This window comes from Anoplolepis gracilipes, chromosome 5, assembly GCF_047496725.1.
Source record: "Anoplolepis gracilipes chromosome 5, ASM4749672v1, whole genome shotgun sequence".
Classification (NCBI taxonomy): Eukaryota; Metazoa; Arthropoda; class Insecta; order Hymenoptera; family Formicidae; genus Anoplolepis; species Anoplolepis gracilipes.
Window position 1 is genome coordinate 10,039,850 of NC_132974.1, and position 21,033 is coordinate 10,060,882.

General features: G+C 30.1%; 6 protein-coding genes across 10 annotated transcripts; 3 read left to right on the forward strand and 3 right to left on the reverse strand.

The window, feature by feature from the left end:
- Window positions 1-1,105: 1,105 nt before the first annotated feature.
- LOC140666047 (enoyl-CoA delta isomerase 1, mitochondrial-like) lies at window positions 1,106-3,872 on the forward strand. 4 transcript variants are annotated; one of them, XM_072892773.1, is made up of 6 exons: window positions 1,106-1,334; window positions 2,051-2,187; window positions 2,850-3,121; window positions 3,215-3,393; window positions 3,469-3,590; window positions 3,659-3,872. In XM_072892773.1, exons 2-6 carry the CDS (start codon window positions 2,079-2,081, stop codon window positions 3,817-3,819), a joined length of 843 nt encoding a protein of 280 aa, XP_072748874.1. In that variant the 5' UTR covers window positions 1,106-1,334; window positions 2,051-2,078; the 3' UTR covers window positions 3,820-3,872. The 4 variants fall into 4 exon arrangements, with proteins under 4 accessions (XP_072748874.1, XP_072748876.1, XP_072748875.1 ...); XM_072892775.1 differs by having other exon boundaries at window positions 2,997-3,121; XM_072892774.1 differs by having other exon boundaries at window positions 2,056-2,187.
- Window positions 3,873-4,084: 212 nt separating this feature from the next.
- On the reverse strand, window positions 4,085-7,140 carry LOC140666146 (dynein regulatory complex subunit 3). Its single transcript, XM_072893023.1, has 9 exons — window positions 6,905-7,140; window positions 5,993-6,276; window positions 5,725-5,897; window positions 5,485-5,642; window positions 5,229-5,421; window positions 4,852-5,065; window positions 4,515-4,760; window positions 4,356-4,432; window positions 4,085-4,251 (listed from the first exon to the last, which is right to left on the reverse strand). The coding sequence occupies exons 1-9, from the start codon at window positions 7,080-7,082 to the stop codon at window positions 4,110-4,112; spliced, it is 1,665 nt and encodes a 554-aa protein (XP_072749124.1). The 5' UTR covers window positions 7,083-7,140; the 3' UTR covers window positions 4,085-4,109.
- Window positions 7,141-7,517: 377 nt separating this feature from the next.
- Window positions 7,518-11,377, forward strand: LOC140665681 (uncharacterized). The gene is made up of 4 exons (XM_072892047.1): window positions 7,518-7,666; window positions 8,118-8,335; window positions 8,408-8,975; window positions 9,401-11,377. The coding sequence occupies exons 2-4, from the start codon at window positions 8,141-8,143 to the stop codon at window positions 9,667-9,669; spliced, it is 1,032 nt and encodes a 343-aa protein (XP_072748148.1). The 5' UTR covers window positions 7,518-7,666; window positions 8,118-8,140; the 3' UTR covers window positions 9,670-11,377.
- Window positions 11,378-11,468: 91 nt separating this feature from the next.
- On the reverse strand, window positions 11,469-13,608 carry LOC140665682 (transmembrane protein 208). Of its 2 annotated transcripts, none has more exons than XM_072892048.1 (5): window positions 13,402-13,608; window positions 12,983-13,135; window positions 12,749-12,885; window positions 12,584-12,668; window positions 11,469-12,455 (listed from the first exon to the last, which is right to left on the reverse strand). In XM_072892048.1, the coding sequence occupies exons 1-5, from the start codon at window positions 13,405-13,407 to the stop codon at window positions 12,321-12,323; spliced, it is 516 nt and encodes a 171-aa protein (XP_072748149.1). In that variant the 5' UTR covers window positions 13,408-13,608; the 3' UTR covers window positions 11,469-12,320. The 2 variants fall into 2 exon arrangements, with proteins under 2 accessions (XP_072748149.1, XP_072748150.1); XM_072892049.1 differs by lacking the exon at window positions 13,402-13,608 and adding an exon at window positions 13,250-13,395.
- Window positions 13,609-14,124: 516 nt separating this feature from the next.
- LOC140665680 (dual oxidase maturation factor 1-like) lies at window positions 14,125-18,082 on the forward strand. The gene is made up of 10 exons (XM_072892046.1): window positions 14,125-14,451; window positions 14,674-14,731; window positions 14,821-14,955; window positions 15,435-15,536; window positions 15,605-15,758; window positions 16,398-16,609; window positions 17,037-17,153; window positions 17,253-17,356; window positions 17,439-17,560; window positions 17,949-18,082. The coding sequence occupies exons 1-10, from the start codon at window positions 14,296-14,298 to the stop codon at window positions 18,040-18,042; spliced, it is 1,254 nt and encodes a 417-aa protein (XP_072748147.1). The 5' UTR covers window positions 14,125-14,295; the 3' UTR covers window positions 18,043-18,082.
- Window positions 18,083-18,237: 155 nt separating this feature from the next.
- Srp54 (splicing regulatory protein 54) lies at window positions 18,238-20,623 on the reverse strand. Its single transcript, XM_072892045.1, has 3 exons — window positions 19,994-20,623; window positions 18,969-19,752; window positions 18,238-18,622 (listed from the first exon to the last, which is right to left on the reverse strand). Exons 1-3 carry the CDS (start codon window positions 20,313-20,315, stop codon window positions 18,238-18,240), a joined length of 1,491 nt encoding a protein of 496 aa, XP_072748146.1. The 5' UTR covers window positions 20,316-20,623.
- Window positions 20,624-21,033: the final 410 nt, after the last annotated feature.

Genomic DNA, 21,033 nt, shown 5'->3' on the forward strand with positions numbered 1-21,033 from the left:
AATCTATATAACTTTTCTTTAAAACATTTTTCCCAAAAATGTTTTATTTTCAAGATAATAAATTATATAATTTAAAATAAAACACCCTGTTTATATAATATTATATTATATTATATTATATTGGCCCGACTGATGCACCACGAGCCAGGCTTGTGATAATCAGTTTTGGCCAATATAATATAGGTTATATATATATATATATATATATATATATAAAACCTACCACGTGTGAGATTCGTCAGGTATTCGGGCCAAAACTGATTATCACAAGCCTTCTTGTTTTCGTTTCGGGCCCACGCTGTTGAAACTTAAATCGTAGATTAAGGGGTTAAACAAACAATATATGTGTAAGTAAGTTACTAGGAAAAAAATTATATTTATTTTTAAATATACAAAACCTATGTACAACATAATTAAATTATATTACGCAAAAAAAATTTTAGTTACAAAATACAAGCGCAAGCACACACACATAGAGAGTACTTTTTGTAATCCTATACTCTGAATTAATTAAATTGAACTAGATAGTCAAATCCGCCATTTTGTAATTTTATTACTCAATAACAACTCACTTTGCAATTTTTATATAATAATTACTTAAATAACGTTGATATTTTAATAATATGCCAAACACAGTTTTTAAGATTTTTTCCTTTAATATATGTAAAATACTTATATAATAGTTTTAAAAAAATAGATAACAAAAATATTTATAAATATTTATGAATATTTATGAAAATCATGTGTTATTAACGTATATATTGTTTGATTTCAGAAAAATAAAACTAGGTTCATCTTTTTTTATTTCAAATAATTATTCATATTAATTTAAATACATTCAGATAAGTTTGAAATTTTACAATCTTATGTAGTTACATCAAATAAGATGATAGTATCTCATGTTAAGAGTTGCTCGCAGTAAATTTTTATATTTAATAAAAAACCTATGATGATATAGTGTAATTAAAAAGCTATAATTATAGTATAATTTTGTTATTAAGTTCAATGAAAATATGTATCTCGTTTAAAATCAGGAAAATAAAATCAGAGACTCGTCTTTTTTCATTTCAATTTAATTATTCATACAACTGATAATTCATACTAATTTAAATACATAAAAACATTTAGATAATCTTACAAGCTTTATGTGGCTACACCAAGAGGTCTACAGTAGTAGGTTGTAGTGTCTCGTGTTAAGTCACATGCGATAAACTCTCGCGGGCAGTGTCAACAAGACGCTTTGTGTATCGTGAACTGATTAGTGGAGAGTACTTTTAGATCGCCATATTGCAATAACCGTTAAAATTGAGTTTTTATTAAATTTAATTGATAGGGTGAGTTTGAATTATATTAAAATAAGATATTTTTATTTTTGCTCTACATGCTCTACAGGGTGTTTTAACTTTCACATCGTAATATCTCGATATCATTTAATAAGTTTAGAAAAATTAGCTAAAAGTAGTTAAAAGTAATTAAAAGTAGCTTATAACTTACTTTGAGAGCTTTCTAAAACACTATAATTAAATATTTTTTTTGTTAAGCAATTTCGAGTTATAAGGCTTAAAAATTCTTTGACATAAAATACAGCATATCTTATAAAACATTTAGTTTTCGATAATCTTACCTTAATAATTTTACGCATGGAATAATAAGACGAATTAATTGATGTAAAGAAAATACATAGTTGTTTTTAAAATATATACAAATTTGTAACGAATTACTATAGTGTGTATAATAACAAACAGCTAATATGTAGTAAAATTAGTTTTTTTTTAAGTTACATATTACTGTGTTTATGAAAATATGTCACCTCATGACATACAAACAGATTTTCGCTTGTCAGGATATTAATCTTTTTGAATCGAAATTTCCTTTGACTTTTTTTCGTATCATTAAAAGAAACAGAGATATTCTAAATGTTTTAGTTTAGAGAAAACACCCTGCATAATAATGAAATTCATATTTTTTCAATAAATATTTCATATAAATATTTTTTAATAAATAATATTCAATATATATTATGTAAATATTTAAATATCTTGTATATAAGATCAGAATTCTTGATCCACGGTTCCAACATGACCATTTCAAAAATTCTAATTACTGGAAGACAGACATATCTTATTGTGAGAAGATCATATGCTACAGGATCGAAACTTGTTGAAGCTACACGAGATAATGATACAGGTACGATTTATGTCAACATATTTTTACAAACAAGCAACTATCAACCTGGCGAGTAAGAGCCATTCGCAGATGTTAATGCAGTTATTGTATCATTTATTATTATTTATGAGAGAACGATTCTTAACGAGTTTTTTTTAAAATAAGGCTTTTAATATTTGTAAACAAGCAATCTGATGAGTAAGAGCCATATGCAGATGTTAATACGTAAATTTCTTAGAAATTGATTTTTCCGCGGAAATTAAAACGTACACAGGGCACGTTTCAATTTCCGCGGAAAAAATCAATTTCTAAGAAATTTACGTATTAACATCTGCGTATGGCTCTTACTCACCAGGTTGCTTGTTTACAAATATTAAAAGCCTTATTTTAAAAAAACTCGTTAAGAATCGTTCTCTCATAAATAATAATAAATGATACAATAACTGCTGTAGAGAGCAAGGACACGAAACAAAATTAATTAAAATAGACGACTTAGAAACAACGAATCATGGAATTCAAACACGTTAAGATGTAGATATGAAATTAATTAGTGACGAAATAATATAAATTATAAAACTATCTTGAAATTCGCGAACATTTCGCTCCGATTTGAATCTCTTCAGCGCAATACAGTAGTCATTATACATTTGCCATTAATTTAATTTAATTTAATAATTGGACAGGGATTGACATCATATCTATGACAAGAGCTCCTGTTAACAGTTTAAATACACAGCTATTAGATGCATTAAGAGCATCTTTATTGGAAGCTCAAAATAATCACAGTAAAGGTATTATACTGACATCGTCCTTACCAACTATATTTTCAGCAGGATTTGATTTGACAGAACTGTATAAGAATGATGAAAAGGGTTTGAATTTTTTATGGAAAACGTTACAAGACACTTGGTTAACTCTTTATAATCTGAATATTCCAATTGCTACTACTATCAATGTACGATATTTTTTCAAGTATTATTATACAGGTACAGTATTCGGTGTAAATCTGTAATAATTTATAGAAATATTACTCCTCGATTTTACATAGGGTTCTTGTCCTGGTGGAGGTTGTCTATTGGCAATATCTACAGAATATAGAGTTTTCGTTAAAGGTAAACACACTATAGGACTTAATGAAACGGATACTGGTATACCTATTCCTAAATGGTTCAAACATCTTTACATTTCATTGTTGGGTGATCGACAAGCCGAATTAGCGTTGTTAAAGTATGTAAGATTAAGCTAATATACAGTATCTATATATTATGAGAAGATAATACGTAATATAAAATAATATTTTAGAGGATCATTATTTACACCTGAAGAGGCGTTGCAAATTAAACTTGTGGATGAGCTCGCTACCAATAAGCCCGATGCGATTGAAAAATGCAAAAATTATATCTTATTATGCAATTGTATACCAAGTAAGATAATATTGTTGATTATTATATTTCACAAAATTATTTATTTAATCACTGTGTTTTCAATAAAGACATAGAAAGGACCGTAACTAAGCTGGAAATGCGAAACAGTCTAATTCAATGGATGAAAGAAAATAAGGAGGAGATTGATCAACTCGTAGACTATGTAATGTTACCAAAAGTACAACTTAAGCTTAAATTTTATATTGATTCTTTAAAGAAAAAACAGTAATTAATATCTCTGTAATAAACAAAATTCTTGTTTTACATCTTCTCAAATTGTTCTATACACATACATGTAAGAAATATATTGCATACACTTGCATATACTTTGACATATACTTTTGATATTTAGACTAAAAAATTTATAATGAGCAACTACATTTTTTAAAATATTTTATAAAATTGTTATATATATATTTTTTTTTAAATAAAAGTATATATATATATATATATGTATAAAATATTTACTTTATTTTCTAAATTTATGCTGCAAAACGGAACCCAGAATATAACATGTTATTAATCTTCTAATGTAGCATCCAAGTCAATATCAGCCAAGTCTAATTCTTGTGATGGGCCTAGCAAATTAAACTCTTGCTGTAGAAATTCAAAAAAATGTGATATTTCCAATATTTGTTGACGATTCCTTTTATTTTCATCCCTGTTCATTAAAAAAAATTATTTAATTAGAAAACTTTTCTATTTTCTAAGTATCCGAGAATAAATTCGCAGATGATTAATATTATCAAAATAATAATTTCTTACACAATTAACTGATTGATATAATCTTTGAGCCAATTATCAAGTCGATTTATCATGAGCTTCTCTCGATCATCTATTACCTGTAAATATTTCGATATTTATTATTTTATTTACTAATTAATTGTTACTTATCTTAATATTTATGAAATTTTCTATGCTTACTTGCAAATGTATATCGTGTGACGCGGAAAGAGTAGTAGTCAAAATATCTTTGTCACACAAATCTTTAAGATCGGCTGGTATATGTGCCTCATCTGCAAAACCGCTTAAATAATATGAAATTAATTCATTCATAGTATTGTTATAATCAGTTTGTGAATTTCGTAATAGAGAGAAATATCCTCGTGCGGTTTCTAAGAATAAATTGACCATGTCCACCATGTTAATCCTAAAGACTTCATTTATATCCTTTTTTATAAAAAAAAAATCCTTCTTAATTCATAATTATCAAATTAATCTTATTCATAATACTTTTTGTAAATTAATGTCATACACATACTTCCATCTGATCGTGTAATATAACTTCTTTAGACATTAATTGATTTCGTGTCTTAGACAACAAATAATTGAATTCATTAAATAATTCTGTAGCTTTTGCAGCAACGTCATCAGTTGCATCAGCGTCTTCTTCTCGCTCCTCTATCAAAGCTTTCATTACATTTTTTATATTTGCAAATATCTCTGTTTTTTTTTTGAGTACTTCATCCACAATTCTTAAACAAATAAATTAAAAAAGATAAGTTACATAGATAATATAAAACGTTTAAAGATTAATATAATAAAAATAGAAATTATATCCACGTAATTGACTATAATTAAAATATTATTTTTGAAAATAAAAATTTACTTAATTTTTATAATTTCTATTTCTCTTACTTTCTTGCTGCATTTTGCTTATTTTCCTTGCCTTCGTTAACAACAAGTTCAAATAATCTTATTTCTTCCGTTCTTTTATCATGTTCCTGTAAGCCTAATTCATATAATTCGTGGCATGTTGCAGAGAAAGTCTTTTTGTATTCTTCAAATGCTTTCTGTGTATCTTCATTTATTGTAGATAACATCCTACCCGCTATGCATATAAACATTTAATAAATGATATACGTATGTAATAAGAGAAATGAAATAAATCTACCTTCATCGCGAGAAAACATTTGTTGAAAAAGATAATCTTTATCGAGATACTCCACGTATGATACAGATAATAATGCAACCCTGTCTCTAAATTCTCGTTGTAATTCTAATTCTGTTTGTACTTTTGCCTCGTTTTCTTCGAGATTACTAATTATACGACTATAAAAATAAAATAACACAGTTATTCATATATCATGTAAAATATAAAAACTTTTTAATATTATTATCTTAAAATAATCACTAATGCTTATCGATGGCAGATTGACGAACACTTTCAAGTATCATTCTATATTGATAGTAAATTAATTGCGGCACAAATGCAAACAGATAATCCAAGTATCCATCTATTTCAGTGCAAGGATTATCATATGTGTTTAAACTTCTCAATGATTTAAAATCACGCAAATATATGACCTATATCAATAGAATTTTATGAATAATAAAGAAGTAATGTATAAAGGAAAGAGAGAGAAAGAGAGAGAGAGAGAAAAAAACAGCTAGTTATATACATGCTCCCAGTCCTTGATCTTATTTTTACCAATATTCAAAATTGTCAATTTCTTTAAATTATTTATGCCTCGTACAATAGAAATTTCATTACTGTACAAAAGCAAAATCTCCAGTTGATCTAAATTATCCAAGTTTTCCATAACTTTAATACGATTAAAGGAAAGGTCCAATTCCTTAAGATGGGCAAGTTCATCTAGATTCACGATTCTTTCGATAATATTATGGGACAGTGATAATTTGACTAAGTTTTTCAATAGCCAAAGATGATCAATGTTTAGAATATCTACAACAAATACGTGATAAAGTAATTAGAAAAATTCACATCGCTGTATATATTTCTAACATTGTGTGTGCGTGTGCATGTGGAGGGGAGGGGGTGGAAATAATTTTACTTTTCACGTTAAAATTATACAAAAACTACAATTGTTTATAATGTAGCTATAACTTTTTAGTTCTAATTTTAATTTTTTCAAACTACGCGATTTAAATCATGTTTTTCAAAAATTTATGCAGAAAGTTTTGTTATTTTTTACAACTCTTATACATTATGTAATTTAGTTCTTTTTTACAATAATTTACAATTTATTACATCGTACTCTCTCATAAAAATGTAAAAAATTTTAAAAACTTGTAAAAATTAGAATCAATAAGGTTTCTTGCCTCCATAAGGTTTTCAAAAAACAATTCTTTTTTTTTGCATTATATATAATTATTACAGGAATGTCAATAAAAAAAATAAATAATTAAGTGAAAAGAACTCAATCCATTAGAAAATTTTAATTTTTTTTCGTAGAAATATGTAAATTAAATTATTTCTCTCAGGGACGTAGAGATATTTATAAATAAGTAACTAACTTAAATAATATACTTATATTTAATATAACTTAATAAGGAATTACTACTATACTTACTAAGGAACTCGATGCGAATCTCCTTTAATTCGTCCAATTCAATTCCGTCTTTAAGGAACAATTTGCCGGCTTCTCTCTTCGGTCCCTGATCGATTGCTAGGGAGATAAGTATACTTTGAGTTATCACGCCGGGTTCCGTAGCTTCGCGCAACGCGACAGCAATGTCAACTTTATACATTTTCTATTCGCAATTTATTGCTATCAGTTTGAATTAAATATAGAGAGACAAAATACGAGATGGATCTTTTATCTAAACTTCGTAGTCATGTAAACGTCAAAAATTTGTTTACGTTGCCCACGCAGCAATATGATTCGATTCTGCGTGTTCCACGCAACTATAATCAATTCTTATTCTAGTATATTATTGCAAAAAATTATCATGACTTTGTAATTATGATAAAATTATATTTTTATCAGTTAATTTAATATTCATGTATGTTATTTTTATTTTTTTAAATCTTAATTTTTATGATTTTGTACATCTAATACATGTAAAAGCATCAAATTATCATATGCAGTTTTGTGTCATGAAACACGAATAATCTAGATAGGCATGTTTCACGTATATTCTGAACATATTCGACTTCAAGTTGTAGCTAGGGACATCTAAACTTGAAATTTTTAGTCAATGATGAAAATTGATACAAATAAGCAGCCGTATCATTATCTTCCTTTTTTTATGACAGACAATTGTTGACAGCTACCGTAAAATAGATAAAATAAGTGCATCCTTTTAGGACGAAGTCACGTTTTAATAATCTGGTAATGAATTTCGTTATATCTATATCCAACGATGAAAATCGTAATTTTAGACACTTATAATATTTATAAACTTATATACAAAAAGCCAATCGTTAAAAATATTTCGATTTATAACAACATTCAAAATAATAATTATCAAATATTATTATATATAATTATATATTATGAAAATATGTATTATACAATTTATATTCCATGAAATAACAATCGAAAAATATCGATAAATGTTATTTTTTTACATGTCTAAATTCTAATTTGTCTCAGGAATATTAATCCATATTTTAATTAATTATTAAAAAATATGAAAATATTAAATTATTTTTCAACACACACACATATATATATTAAGAAATCTACAAAAATATGTTTTAATTAAAATTATATGTTTAATATTTAATCATTTATTAGTTTGTTTAGTAATTATTTTAACAAAATTTGTCTATTTTTAAAGGTCAATAATTATTACGGGAAATCATGGCCATAGTATCGTCAACAAAGGAATTTTCTTTGAAGTGGAATAATTTTTCCAACACTCTGTCTTCCGGCTTCCTCTCGCATTTAAGCGAGAATGATTTGGTCGATGTAACACTTGCTGTAGAAGGACAGTTGTTGGTTGCACACAAACTGGTCCTTTCTGTATGCAGTCCCTATTTCAAAAATATATTTAAGGTACGACTTCATTATTAATGACATTTTTTGCATGAAATATGCTCAATTAAAAACTTGAATTTATCTTGTCAGGAGAATCCCTGCCAGCATCCAGTAGTAATATTGAAAGATGTAAAGCATGCAGAAATCGTAACTTTGTTAAAATTCATGTATCAAGGAGAAGTGAATGTGAGACAGGAGGATCTGCCAACTTTCTTAAAAGTGGCACAGATGCTTCAGATAAAAGGATTGGAAGGTGGCGAAGGACAAATCATACCGCTGTTAAATAATTATGTCAATGTGTCTGACATGCAATATAATTCTGAAAATGTAACTACTGTATTGGATGCCATTAATGAGCAAGAAAATGCTTCGGACAAATCTTCGCATTCTCACAAGATAGTCAAAAGAAATGCTAAAAAGAGAAAGAAACATATGGTTGAGAATAATTCAGTAAAAGAATCTAAATGTGAGTCAAATATTGACAGCAAGGACATCTCGACAGATGATAATGAGAAAGAGGTTAACGATTCTGAAAGCGAAAGGGATAACTTTGCTGGTCAAGTCAAGCATGACACAAATAGTAGTGCTACTAATGATAATGAAGATGTAATCGAGTTGCTTAATGAACCAAATTCAGAAGAAAATTCAATACAATCAGGTATGATATTTTATTGAATTATCTGCATCAGTTATATTTATTCTCATCTGGTAGTGCATGAATCTTTTTTTATCCAAATTTGTAATATAAACTGGTCTGATTATATTTCTTGAAAATTTAAGAAATCAGGTAGTATCAAAGAAAGATAAACTACCGAATTTTGTAATGTTGTTTTGTACACATTAAGAATAAAAACTCAGAGTAAATATTGTCCATTTGCACTTATATTGTTTGCTTATTGAAAAAAAAGAAAGCTTTGAAAATATTAATTACTTAAAAAAAATTTATTCTGAGATATGTACAAAGAAGAACTTAGTCTCTATGAGATCAAATGGATTCAAGTACCACCATTAATTTACTAATGTGATTACTCTAAAATATCCGTTTCAAACATTTGATCGTGAAAGAAAAATTGCAATTTACAGGTGTGGAACCAGTGATTTATAGGCTATCTGCGAGAGGCAAACCACAGTTGGTTCATGAAGGATACGTGTACAATTTGACCTCCCGTTCCAAGATATACAACAACTCGCATTATCGTTGCGCAGAGCAACATCGCGGTTGCCGCGGCAAATGCTCGGTGATTGCCGAAAGATTCATGCCTACGGGAGTGCACGATCACAATCATCCACCGAGTTATCAATCAGAATACGATTACAGAAAGAAAAAGGGTTTAGACACTAGCAATGTTTAAGGGAGATTATTTTATTTGCTGCATTTCAAAGTTCTTTGTAATTAGACTCGGAGATGCATGCTTGGTCTATATACATACATATATATCTTTCTGTATCGATATTCAGCAATTGGAACAGACGAAACAAGATGAAAACAGATAAAAAGACGAGAGAAGATAAATGTTCATATTTTTTTGATTTGGAATTTTTTAACAAAATCTTTTTTTAATTCAAATTAATACAACTTTAAAGACATAAGTGTTATTAAATTAATTTTTAGTTTAATAACAAAAATATATAAACAGAAAAATTTTATCAATATAAATCTGGTTCACGTTTATCTTTCAACATCTAACAAAAAACTAATTTATTTGCTACGTCGATTCCTAAATTACAAATTTTATTTTGCTTAAAACTTCAATTTGAAGACACTTTCTCAATTGATGAATATCGATAAAAATGTTTTCTTTTTATTTTAACACTAGAAAAACAGTTTTTATCCATTTTTACCGGAAAATACTGGTTTTTGCCATTAGAATGAAGTTTATAAAAAAATGGAGAATTTTTCCAACTCTAAGTTATGAAGCAATATTGGTTGTTCTAATTGCAAAGCATTTACTGACAAAATATAAAATCTAGATACTAGTTTTGTAACCTAATTAGATTCTATAATTTGTCAACGTGCGCGCTGCTGTTCAGTGAAATCAATACCTCATTCAAATTTGCATTTGTAGTAAAATAGACATTCTGAGAAATTATTTATTATACCATTATATCATTGAAATTCCTAAGGCTTTATGTAAATTTTTTAAAGCAAATAACTTCTTTCTCGATTTAATTACATTTCAGTTTGCTATCATATAAATCCATCAATAATTCATCAATAGTAAAAATCAATAATTTTGTATATAGTTATATTTGAACTTTCTTTCAAGTTACTACAGTTAAAATTAAAAAATATTTTGCATAATTTATTCTCGTAATATATGTAGAGATGAATTATTGTATATAATATATATATATATATATATATATATATATATATATATATATATATATATATATATATACACATATATACGACTTTTTTAAAATTTGTTTTCAATTTCATTAACATCAATTTGTTTCTTCCAATATTTCTCATTTAATGTCTTCCAGAGAAGTCTTTTTGTAGAACAAGCAAACTATATCTTTCTGAATATTTTTAATCTTACATGATTTTTAAGTTGCCTGTTCTTTTTTAAAGTTTTTTTTTCCCAAGATATTCGCTAAGTTATTCAAGTAATATAATTATTATGACTGTGACACTATAATGAGATGAATTCAAATAATAAGTTTTAATTTATTTATTATTTATAAAAACAAATTGCAATTTTTCACTGAACACAGGCGTTCATATGTGAAAGCCAAAACAAAAGCTGTGAATTAAACGGATATTAGTTTAACGTTAGATGATTAGTACAAATGTTGGCCTAATTTTAATAAAGAAATTCTTCACACATTAATCATCTCGCGACCAATATATACAGAATAGAATTCAAGGATTATAAAAAAAAAAAAACTATGTAAAGTCGATTAAAACATTGTTAATTCCTGTAAATTTTCACATTCCTATACAAAGATTTGACTATATGTACATGTATATAATACATTAGATTTAAATGCAACACTGTGATGCGTTAATTTGTCAACTTTCAGAATCTAATAAATAACGTGATTTATATTTTACGTGACGTCGTTGAATAATACTGTAATATACGCATTCCTGATTAATGATATTCTGTTTTGAATTTTTATATACATCGGAAGGAAAACGACTGAACTTTCAAAGTTACAATAAACATAAGTATCATTGTATCTATTACATTGCTCGACTTTCATTTATATTTTTTTAAACGCTCGCTTTTGACATCGTTATCTCTCCGTTTTCGTGAAGGCACCTCAAATTCTCACACGCACAATGGAAGATCTTTATAAAACGGAGCGTTTATGTCGTAATATTACAATTATGAATATAAAACACCATTCACATTAGCATTATAACTAATGAAGCTAGATAAGTAAGATGAAAGCACCGAAATATTTTTTTGTCTAATGACTTCTACGGTTTTATTCCTATAAATATAAGCCAAAGATGACAGTAGCTATTAAAATATTAATATATAATAAATATGTTATATATATATATATATATAATTACACATTTTGTTCAAATGTGAATATATTAATACGTCTGTTACATTTATTAACAATAAGTTATAATGATTTAGCATCACCTTCGACTTATATAGGGATAAGTCCGTAGACATTAATTAGACTGAATAAAAGAAGAGTGTGTTTTAATTTTTCTAATTTTGAGACTATATATTGGTCTATTGAGAAATAATTATATGGAATGCTCCAGCAAAAATGAAATCTATCTCTCAGTTGGCGATTTCTTTGAATTCTATAAAATTTGTTTCTATTTATATTTGTGCCTTGTAAAACTGCGTCAATTCTAAAATCTCGTTCGATTTCAAATTGTATTCTGTTGTAGAAATTTTCGATATCTTGAACATGAAGAGGAGGCTCTGCTTTCACCTTTCTGGTCTCTCAAACGTGTTCTCTGATTTCCAGTTGAATAAATTACTGTACAATCGTAAATATTGCACTATGACAACTTTTAGTTTCGTTAGTGTCGTCTCGCCATTTTTTTTTCCAATTTGCGTTGCTTTTTCTCGCTTATTTCGGGCTGTTCTTCCGGTTGAGCAAAAAACCATGGAGCCAAAATTTGTTTCCAGAGCATCCAGCATCCTCTTAGTGGTACCTGTAGAATTTTATGCCAAAAAACTTTCGAATCAAAGAGAGAATTCTATGTATATGCAAAAATTTTGTTGAATAAAAAGGTTGAATAAAAAGAATAATATAAAAATTACTTTTTGCCAGAATGCTTACCAGAAGCCACAACAGCCAAAAATAGTTTGAAATAAGGGATAGCACTTGTAGTCCCGACGTCAATATGATTAAATCCTTGACATGTCTAAACAGAATAATAAAATTTGATCCTTATGCAACAGAATATAACAACATAACAGCAAAGGATTCTGTTCAAATACTCACTCTGCTATACCCCCTTCCATATTGAGATCAACGCCAGAGTCCAGGAGTTGACCGGACTCTGAATAAGTAGCGCGAGCCATGTAGGACATGAATTGATAGCTCCCTATATATACAATTGTAGAAAATGCCATTATTGTCTGTAATGAGATAACACAACACATGCATTTAAGAGGGCGTTTTTTTTTTTAGTAGCTACAGTGTTTCGAAACAGAATTTATCAGACATGGAACTTACTATTGTCAGTGCAGTTAACTCAAACAGCACCATTGTTATGGCAAAGTAAATTCCCATCGCACCTAGGGCCATATTGGTGTAGAAGCTCAGCGTAGAAGCATTCTCCTCCTTTATTTGCTTCGCTCCCTTTGTCAACACCTTACCCTTCTTCGTCTGCACAGAATATAAAATAGTCAGAAGCCTACATATTTTTATAGATTGTAGATTATCGCTGAAAATAACGACACACAAGTGCGAAAATTTTATGTTATTTTTAAATCAACTTACGGTACGAGTACCTCAAACAAGAGTTAAAATCTTCCTTACGGAAGCAGCGGATCTTTACAGTCATATTTTTCTCATAATAAATGTTTATTTTCTATTTATAAATAAACATTTATTATGAGAAAAATGTCATTGTAAAGATTCGCGAGACTCACTGTCATTTTGAATGTATTTCCTGCTAAAAGAGTTGCTTTAATTCACAGTAAATGACATTAGAACTATAACGAGAGGTAACAAGCGTGGTTAACGGTTAACCTGATATCGCGCTGTCACGTACATGTATGTACACGTGAGTAATTCATGAACTTTGTCGATACAAGACAAGATATACCACTTGTATTTTTTTATTAGATTCAGCAGTGATTGCGCGCGAAGGACGACGAAATTCAAATACGTAAAACTAAGAAAACATACATAGAGGATATATATATATATGAGAATACGTGTATCATTTGTATACAAACTTAAATAAAAAATAAGTGACAAGCAAGTAAATGCATAAAATTATGAAAAATGTCACTTTTACAATTATAAGTGTATATATGTTATACAATATAATTATATTATATTAATTGTATTATAATAATTGTTATATTAACAATAATATAACAATTATTAATATTTAATAATACATTTATGATAAATAATTATATCTATTCGATTTAATTAATCAAAGAAAGATATTATTATATTAATTAAATATGTTTGTACCAAAAATATTTCGAAATTTTGAGAAATCTTAATAAGAAATCAATAAAAAAATATGTATTTGACACTGTTATACGTTCATTTGATACTAATTTATACGCAACTTAATGCGGAAGTCTAACGATAAGAGAAGCTGTGGTTTTAGTTATTTAGTCATCCAGCTACAAGCGTAAAAATAGCCGGAAAAGAGATTCAGATAAAGCCGCAACATCGATGATTCCTCTCATCCTTTAAAAATTTCTAAATCGTCCACACGTTAATGAACGATCTTTTGGAATATTCTTCGAATCTGAAAAAAAAACAAAGTGAATTTTACTTGTTGAAGAACATAAAAATCGAACATGTTTGAGTTCGGGCGATCAGAGGGTTTTCCCTCGCAATATTCAGCGAATCATACCCCAGTGACAATAGACGTGACCGAGACCATATTAATCACAATTTTCATAATTATTTCGATCGCTTGTATCAGTATTATACCAGGCTACCGAAAGAAGCAAGTAAGTATATAAAGCAAAATGTAATGTAAAATTCCAATTTCCAGTTCCAAAAATATTTTTCAAATGCAATGCTCTGAAAAAGATTTAAGGTCTTTCAAACATTTTCTGATGTATTTTATTTATATAGAATATTATATATGTATATTATATTATATTATAGAGTATTATATAATATTAGAATAATATTAGAATAATGTAATATTAGATTATATTTTCACATAGAGCATCTATGTGACTATAAAAATCAGCTTTAGTATCGTGATTGGATGCTTCTTAATAGGTGAGTATCTTTAAAAAAATTTTTTATTTTTTTGTACTTGCCTATATAAAGTTAAATACACGAATTTACCGTTGAACGTTGACTTGCAGTAGAGAACTTTGGTCAGGAATGGGAATACGGTAGCACGGAGAGCAAGACGTCTTATCGAGCTGGTGTAGGCCAGGAGATCATGGCTCAAATGGCAGTTAAGATAGGACTGAGATCGGTGAATATCACCCTGAAAGGTAATTTGTGAGAATAAATTGAAAATAAAAAAATACAAGATTCGCATTTTCAGGAATTTTATCAGTAAATATTTGTAATCGATAAATATTTATCCTGTGAAAAACATGAGTGAATGAAAAAAAAATGGAAGAATGGAAGAACAATCTCAATTAAAAATTTAAAAATTGTTTGAAAGTAATATATGTTTTAATCTTAAACTTAAACAGATAATAGTAATAATAATAGTTTGAGACAATTTTTACCAATAATACCTGATGTGTGTGAAAGATCCTTGTACCTTCTTATTTAAGATACAATAATTTTTAGATGACTTTCGTAAAATAATTTTGTGAAATCTAATATGTCCTTTATAATATATTATTTATATTTTCTTATTTAAAAAATTCTTCCATTTTTCTTTATTTCATAGATTAAATTCCTTACTACGCGTTTCTTACGAATAAAGATTGAAATTACATTCTCTGAAATTTTTTTTCAGCTGATCCGCAGGAAGGCACGCTGCTCGCAAAAGAAACGATCGATTACAACGAAAGATTTCCATGGACGTGGGATCAAGGCAGGATCGGTTTCGGACCTTACGGTATGTACGCTGTAAAATAATCACGTTTTCTTACATTATCTAAAGTCATTTAAATAAAATTTCTGTAGCCGGATTGCTACAAAGGACTTTTCGGGAAGGACAAAGGAAAGGTTTGCCTATTCCTATTTTATGGATTGCTGAGTATTTCGTTATTGATGGAGAAGGCATTCGATTCGGGAGATTTTACAGAACCGCCGGGTGGTACTGCCACATCTTACTATGGTCAGTATAAAAAAAGCATAAGACAAAAATAAATAAATAATTAAATATATCGTAATCGATATACAGAGAAAAACAAAGAATTATATATTCCTCGCGTAAAATAGATATACTGAAGAAGGTATCTGTTTTTCGCAAATTACGTTTTCTCAATTGTTGAGATAAAATTTCACAAATCTATAAATTAAGAAGGAACTGGACGAAACAGCTAAGTAAATCTAATACATTTCGAGATTCAGAATTTGACTTTGCGCAAAGCACGTTTAGCCTAAAATATAAAATTAATAATTAATCGGTAAAATTTGCCTCCGTAGAATTAAAATTTTTATCTTCATATATTTTTGTGTCGTACAGTTAAAATGTAAAAAATTTAATTTAATATTATATTTATGATTTTGAATTAAATTATATTCTACAGAGCAAATCTTTACTATAACTCACAAATTAATTATCTATTAATTGTATATTTTAAAAGGCTAAAAATACTTTATGTAATGTCATAAATCTCGGAATATATAGATCTAACTTTTGACTAATATAATAATAAATTAACTTTTAGTTAATTCGTCCAGTTTTTCTTTAAGATAAGCTATCTATTAATTCCTTACACAAAGATATTTCAAAAATTCTCGTGATTTGCAGGACCGCCTTTGCTTGTTGGATACTGGCTAATATATTCCTACAGTCTGTGAGTCGATATGTCGCTTATTTGACAAGCATGATAGGTGGCTTGCAATTGTTAACTTGTCTCGTGTGGGTTTGCATACACAATCCAATTCCGCTTGTAATTCCTTTTGAAGACAATGTTATTAAGATGACATTAGGCCTACATTTCTGGATGACTTTTGGATGTGGTAATTAATTTAGATGTCATCTAGATTAATGATTGATCTATAATTTGTGAATCTTGAACTCGAAAAATTGAATTTTTGGATGCTCCTCTTCTTCAACTTTTGTATTCTTAGAGCTTGACATTCTCAAATTTTTTCTCACATAAATCTTATTCTTTTAATTAAAGAAATTTTAATTTGTCTTCTCTGAAATTTTTATCAATAAAATAATAAAATTATCGATTTTAATGTTAATTTAAAATTTATCAATGTTAATACTATCAAATTAAAAGATTACTGCTATTTACCTACTTACTTTTTTTTTTTTTAGCAAGATTCGTTGTATTTGTAACGTTTACTTATTTTTTTTTTTTTAGCAAGATTCGTTGTATTTATAACGTTTACTTATTTTTTCTACGATATTTAGTCATCTTCCATATATTGCTTGCAGGTTTGTTTTGTGTCCTTTTGGCGATTATAATGATATTTATGGACTTGCGTTATCCAAATACGTTGTCTACATTTTTGGAAATAGATCCACTCGGTCAATATGATGAATGCGTAATGCGTAAGCACATTAACAATTGTATAATTTATAGCAATTTCAGGATGCCATTTCATTTCATTTCTCACAGAGAATGTATGTGACGTTTGTTGTAATCAACAGGAAGCTGTCAAGTGGACAATATATTGCATAAAAGTATATACATGGATGGCTCGATGGAAATGACTCTGACCTCTCCTTTTTCGCAAGATAGAAACACAGGAATGGTGAGGGATAGAACATATGAAAAGAACGATAAGAATGAGACTTACATATCACAATAGTTGAATTTATAAAAAAAAATTGCAGATGATATTGAAGAGGAGATCAACCATAAAAAACGCACAAAAGTCACTCTTTCGCGCGCCAGTTCCTATGAAAATGGAAATCTACGACGACGTGACCATTTATGAAAACCAAAACATAGCAGGGTATGCTCGCTTATTTTAAAAACCTATCAATAAATAATAATGTATTGTTCTTACGATATATATTATGATAATTATTGTTCATATTTTTATTATTTATCGATTCACTCTCTTACAGTTCTGGTCAAAAATATGAAGCACCTTTAATGTATTTCTTATAATAACTCAAAACAAATAGTATTCGTAGAATAAAAAACACAACTTTCATTCGATTACGATAATTAAAATTGTTGAAATACAATTTTTAAAACATCGCTATTATTTTTGTCTTACGAACATCGACTTAGCATAACACAATTATCGATTAAAGACGCTCTTGTCTGTGACCAAGACTGTACCATGGAAGAATATATAATAGCGCATTGTCATTCACACTCTTCGTTCCTTCTAGATCGTCTAAAAGTGCGCCTAAAATGGAAATGAATGAAGAGCAGGGGACAAAACCGCCTATTCCGAGAAAGAAGAGGGTAAAGGTCAGTCCTTGAATGTTAACCAAGTCGTTTACTTCCGATCAAAATCGCGAGATCATCACTTTTTTAAAGAAGAATCTCGATGTATATAAATGCATGTATTTCTGTATCTTGCATCAATACACATGTAGCGATGAAGGACCAGCTTTTTCGAAAATGAACGAAATGATCGCATATGCAAACGGGATGTTATTCGTGCCTTCCTGTCCTCTAGCTTTCCGATTCTGTTGTCTTGTCCTTGCTGTCGTTACTCTCCGACGCTGATCTGCCCTTCTCTTCCGATTGCTTCGACTCTGACTTATCACTAGACCGCTTCTCTTTACTAGACTTCTTTTCACTTCGACTGCTCTCCTTCTCGGGCCTTTCCCGGTCGCTGTCACTTCTTTTGCCGTTGTCCGACTTGTCTTTGCTACGCCTCTCGCGTTCCTTGTCCTTGGACTTGTCCGAATACTTGGATTTGGATGATCTCGACTTGGACTTGGAACGTGAGCGTCTAGATCTCGACTTGGAGCGCTTGCTGTGTGAGCGCGAGCGACTGCGACGTCGTGGTGACCTCTTCTTGCGCTCCTTTGATCTTGAGGGTGATCGGCGTGATCTAAAACAAATTAAACGATTTAACATACATAATAAATTTAATTTAATTTTTATTTATCTGATATATAACATTCATTAAATAAATTTTTTAGTTAATTGTTTGTGAGATTGCTGTCATATTGCCAACAATAAAATTATTATTATCAACAATATTATATTATTGCTTACAATAATGCAATTGTTGGCAACATGATAGCAATATATGATTAATCATGATTGGATTTTTTCTGTAACACTAATTTAAAAACATATACTCGTTCAGATTATGAATTGAATAAATGGTTTGTAATATGTTTGTAATGCAATAATTTTAAAGATTGGTAAGATGGAAAATCATTCAATCATACCGCGAGCGCCGTGACCTGCTACGCGAACGATGGCGACTGCGCGAGCTGCTACGTCGTCGCGAAGGTGAGCTGCGTCGAGAACGGTCCTTGGATCGAGATCGTTTGGAGCGCGACCGAGATCGGCGCCGGTGTCGGGAACGAGAGCGTCGGTGACGTGAACGCGAGCGTTTGCGTGATCTGGAACGACGACTACGGCCACGGGAGCGCGAGCGTGACTTTCGGCCTCGCGAGCCACTTCTGCTGCGCTTGTCCTTAGATAACATGCCTATCATTGGATCAATCGCGGCCGAGATAAGATTGTGGGCCTCTTTCACTCGTGACATTGCCTCCTCGATTTCCTTCTGCGCAGCCTCGTTGCTCTTGGCTTCCGGCTTGGCAATAGCTTGAGTCGAATGGTAGATCTTAATCGGTCGTTCCGCCAGCTGTTTCCCATTAAGCAGCAATGCCGCGATTACTGTTGCCTGCTCCGACAGTTCCACCAATGCATAATGCTCGCTGTCCGAGTCCCTGCTGCACATACGCAGGTACTTGATCTCGACGTTGTTGTTGCTGAAGAAGTCCAACAGTTGTTCGGGGCTCACCAAAGAATCCAGATTTGCCACCACGAGTGTCCGTCGTATTTCCTCGATACGCCTACTGTCCAGATGACCTGGCAAATGCGGATAGGGCGGTAGACCGTTCGCTTCTAGCTTGGGATCCATCGTGGTAATCACATGATTCGGTGGGATACCTTCAATGGAGTTTACCACATTTGGTGGCAATTTTGGCTCTGATGGATAGAGACCTGAAATAATTAACAAGATTAATTCATCAAATGTTTCAAGTGGTAGTCTATATGTTAAATATTTAATAATATATTAATTCTTGATCTGTTTACTTAATTTTAAGCAATTATAATTTCAATACTTTAAGCATGGTTTATATGATGCTTTTTGACTAGTTGCTATAAAACTAAGCATACTAATAATAAAAAAGCATTGTATAAACCACACTTAAATCAATTAAGTGTAATTTACAGTTCTTACCTGGCACAACCGTGCCATTGTTGGTAAGCTCGAGGGCACGTTGCTCGTCCGGGATATCACCATTCTGGTAGGGGATCACTATCAGTGCACGATCAATGAAGACAGTGTTGGTCATGTGTTGAGCAACAGCCACGCAACCCTGATCGTGGAACTTGATATAACATATGCGGGATTGCACAGGCACGGCGACGTCTCTGATCGTCGGATACAACCTGATGTCTTCGATCTTACCCAAGTAACCGAAAAGCGTCTGCATCTGATCCTTGGTAGCCTGCGGCGCGATGTTCGTCACTTGAACGACCTTGGTCGAGCCGACTGCCATTTCGGCTGTGAGCTATCTAAGTCTAAACTTTTTTTTTTTGGTTTTCTTCAAAAGAACGCTTCCAACTCGAGGACGAGGTTATGGAGGTTAGGTTCGCCGACGCGGTTTGATATACGCTGCATCTCACGCTGCAAATAAGCTAAACCTCACCATTATTTGTGTCGGTCGAACTTTATTCTTGCCTCCGTAAGATCCTCTGATGGTTTTTCGAAGAATTTTATTTTCGTATCGCGGTAAAAACACTTCTCTCAAATTTTTTCTACATTTGTCCGTCTCGATGCGCGTTGATCGGCGACAAATTGAAGTTAGCTAAAAGCAGCGTTCTCAAATTCCGAGAGGGCGCTTATCGTATGCGTGGCGCCAAATTATGATTTTTAAATCAAAATTATCGTTAGAAATATTCCTCATTCCGTACTGGTGGATTATTTTTTTGTGATTTTTTTAACAATGTTAATTTCTAGATAACAAATGATCGTAAAATAATATATTTAAATACAGTATGATGCGGACTGGCTTTTCTCGCCACGTGCTAATATTCACACGAATTAGTCGATATTTTTTAATTAATTTCTCAGTAATTATTCCAAAAATCGCAAAACGATACAAAACTTTTTTACTCAGTTTGATTCGCTCTATCTGTACACGAGAGATTTTTTACGAATTACCGAACACCCTGAATAGTAAATTACATCAAAGTAGATAATAATAATAATAAAAT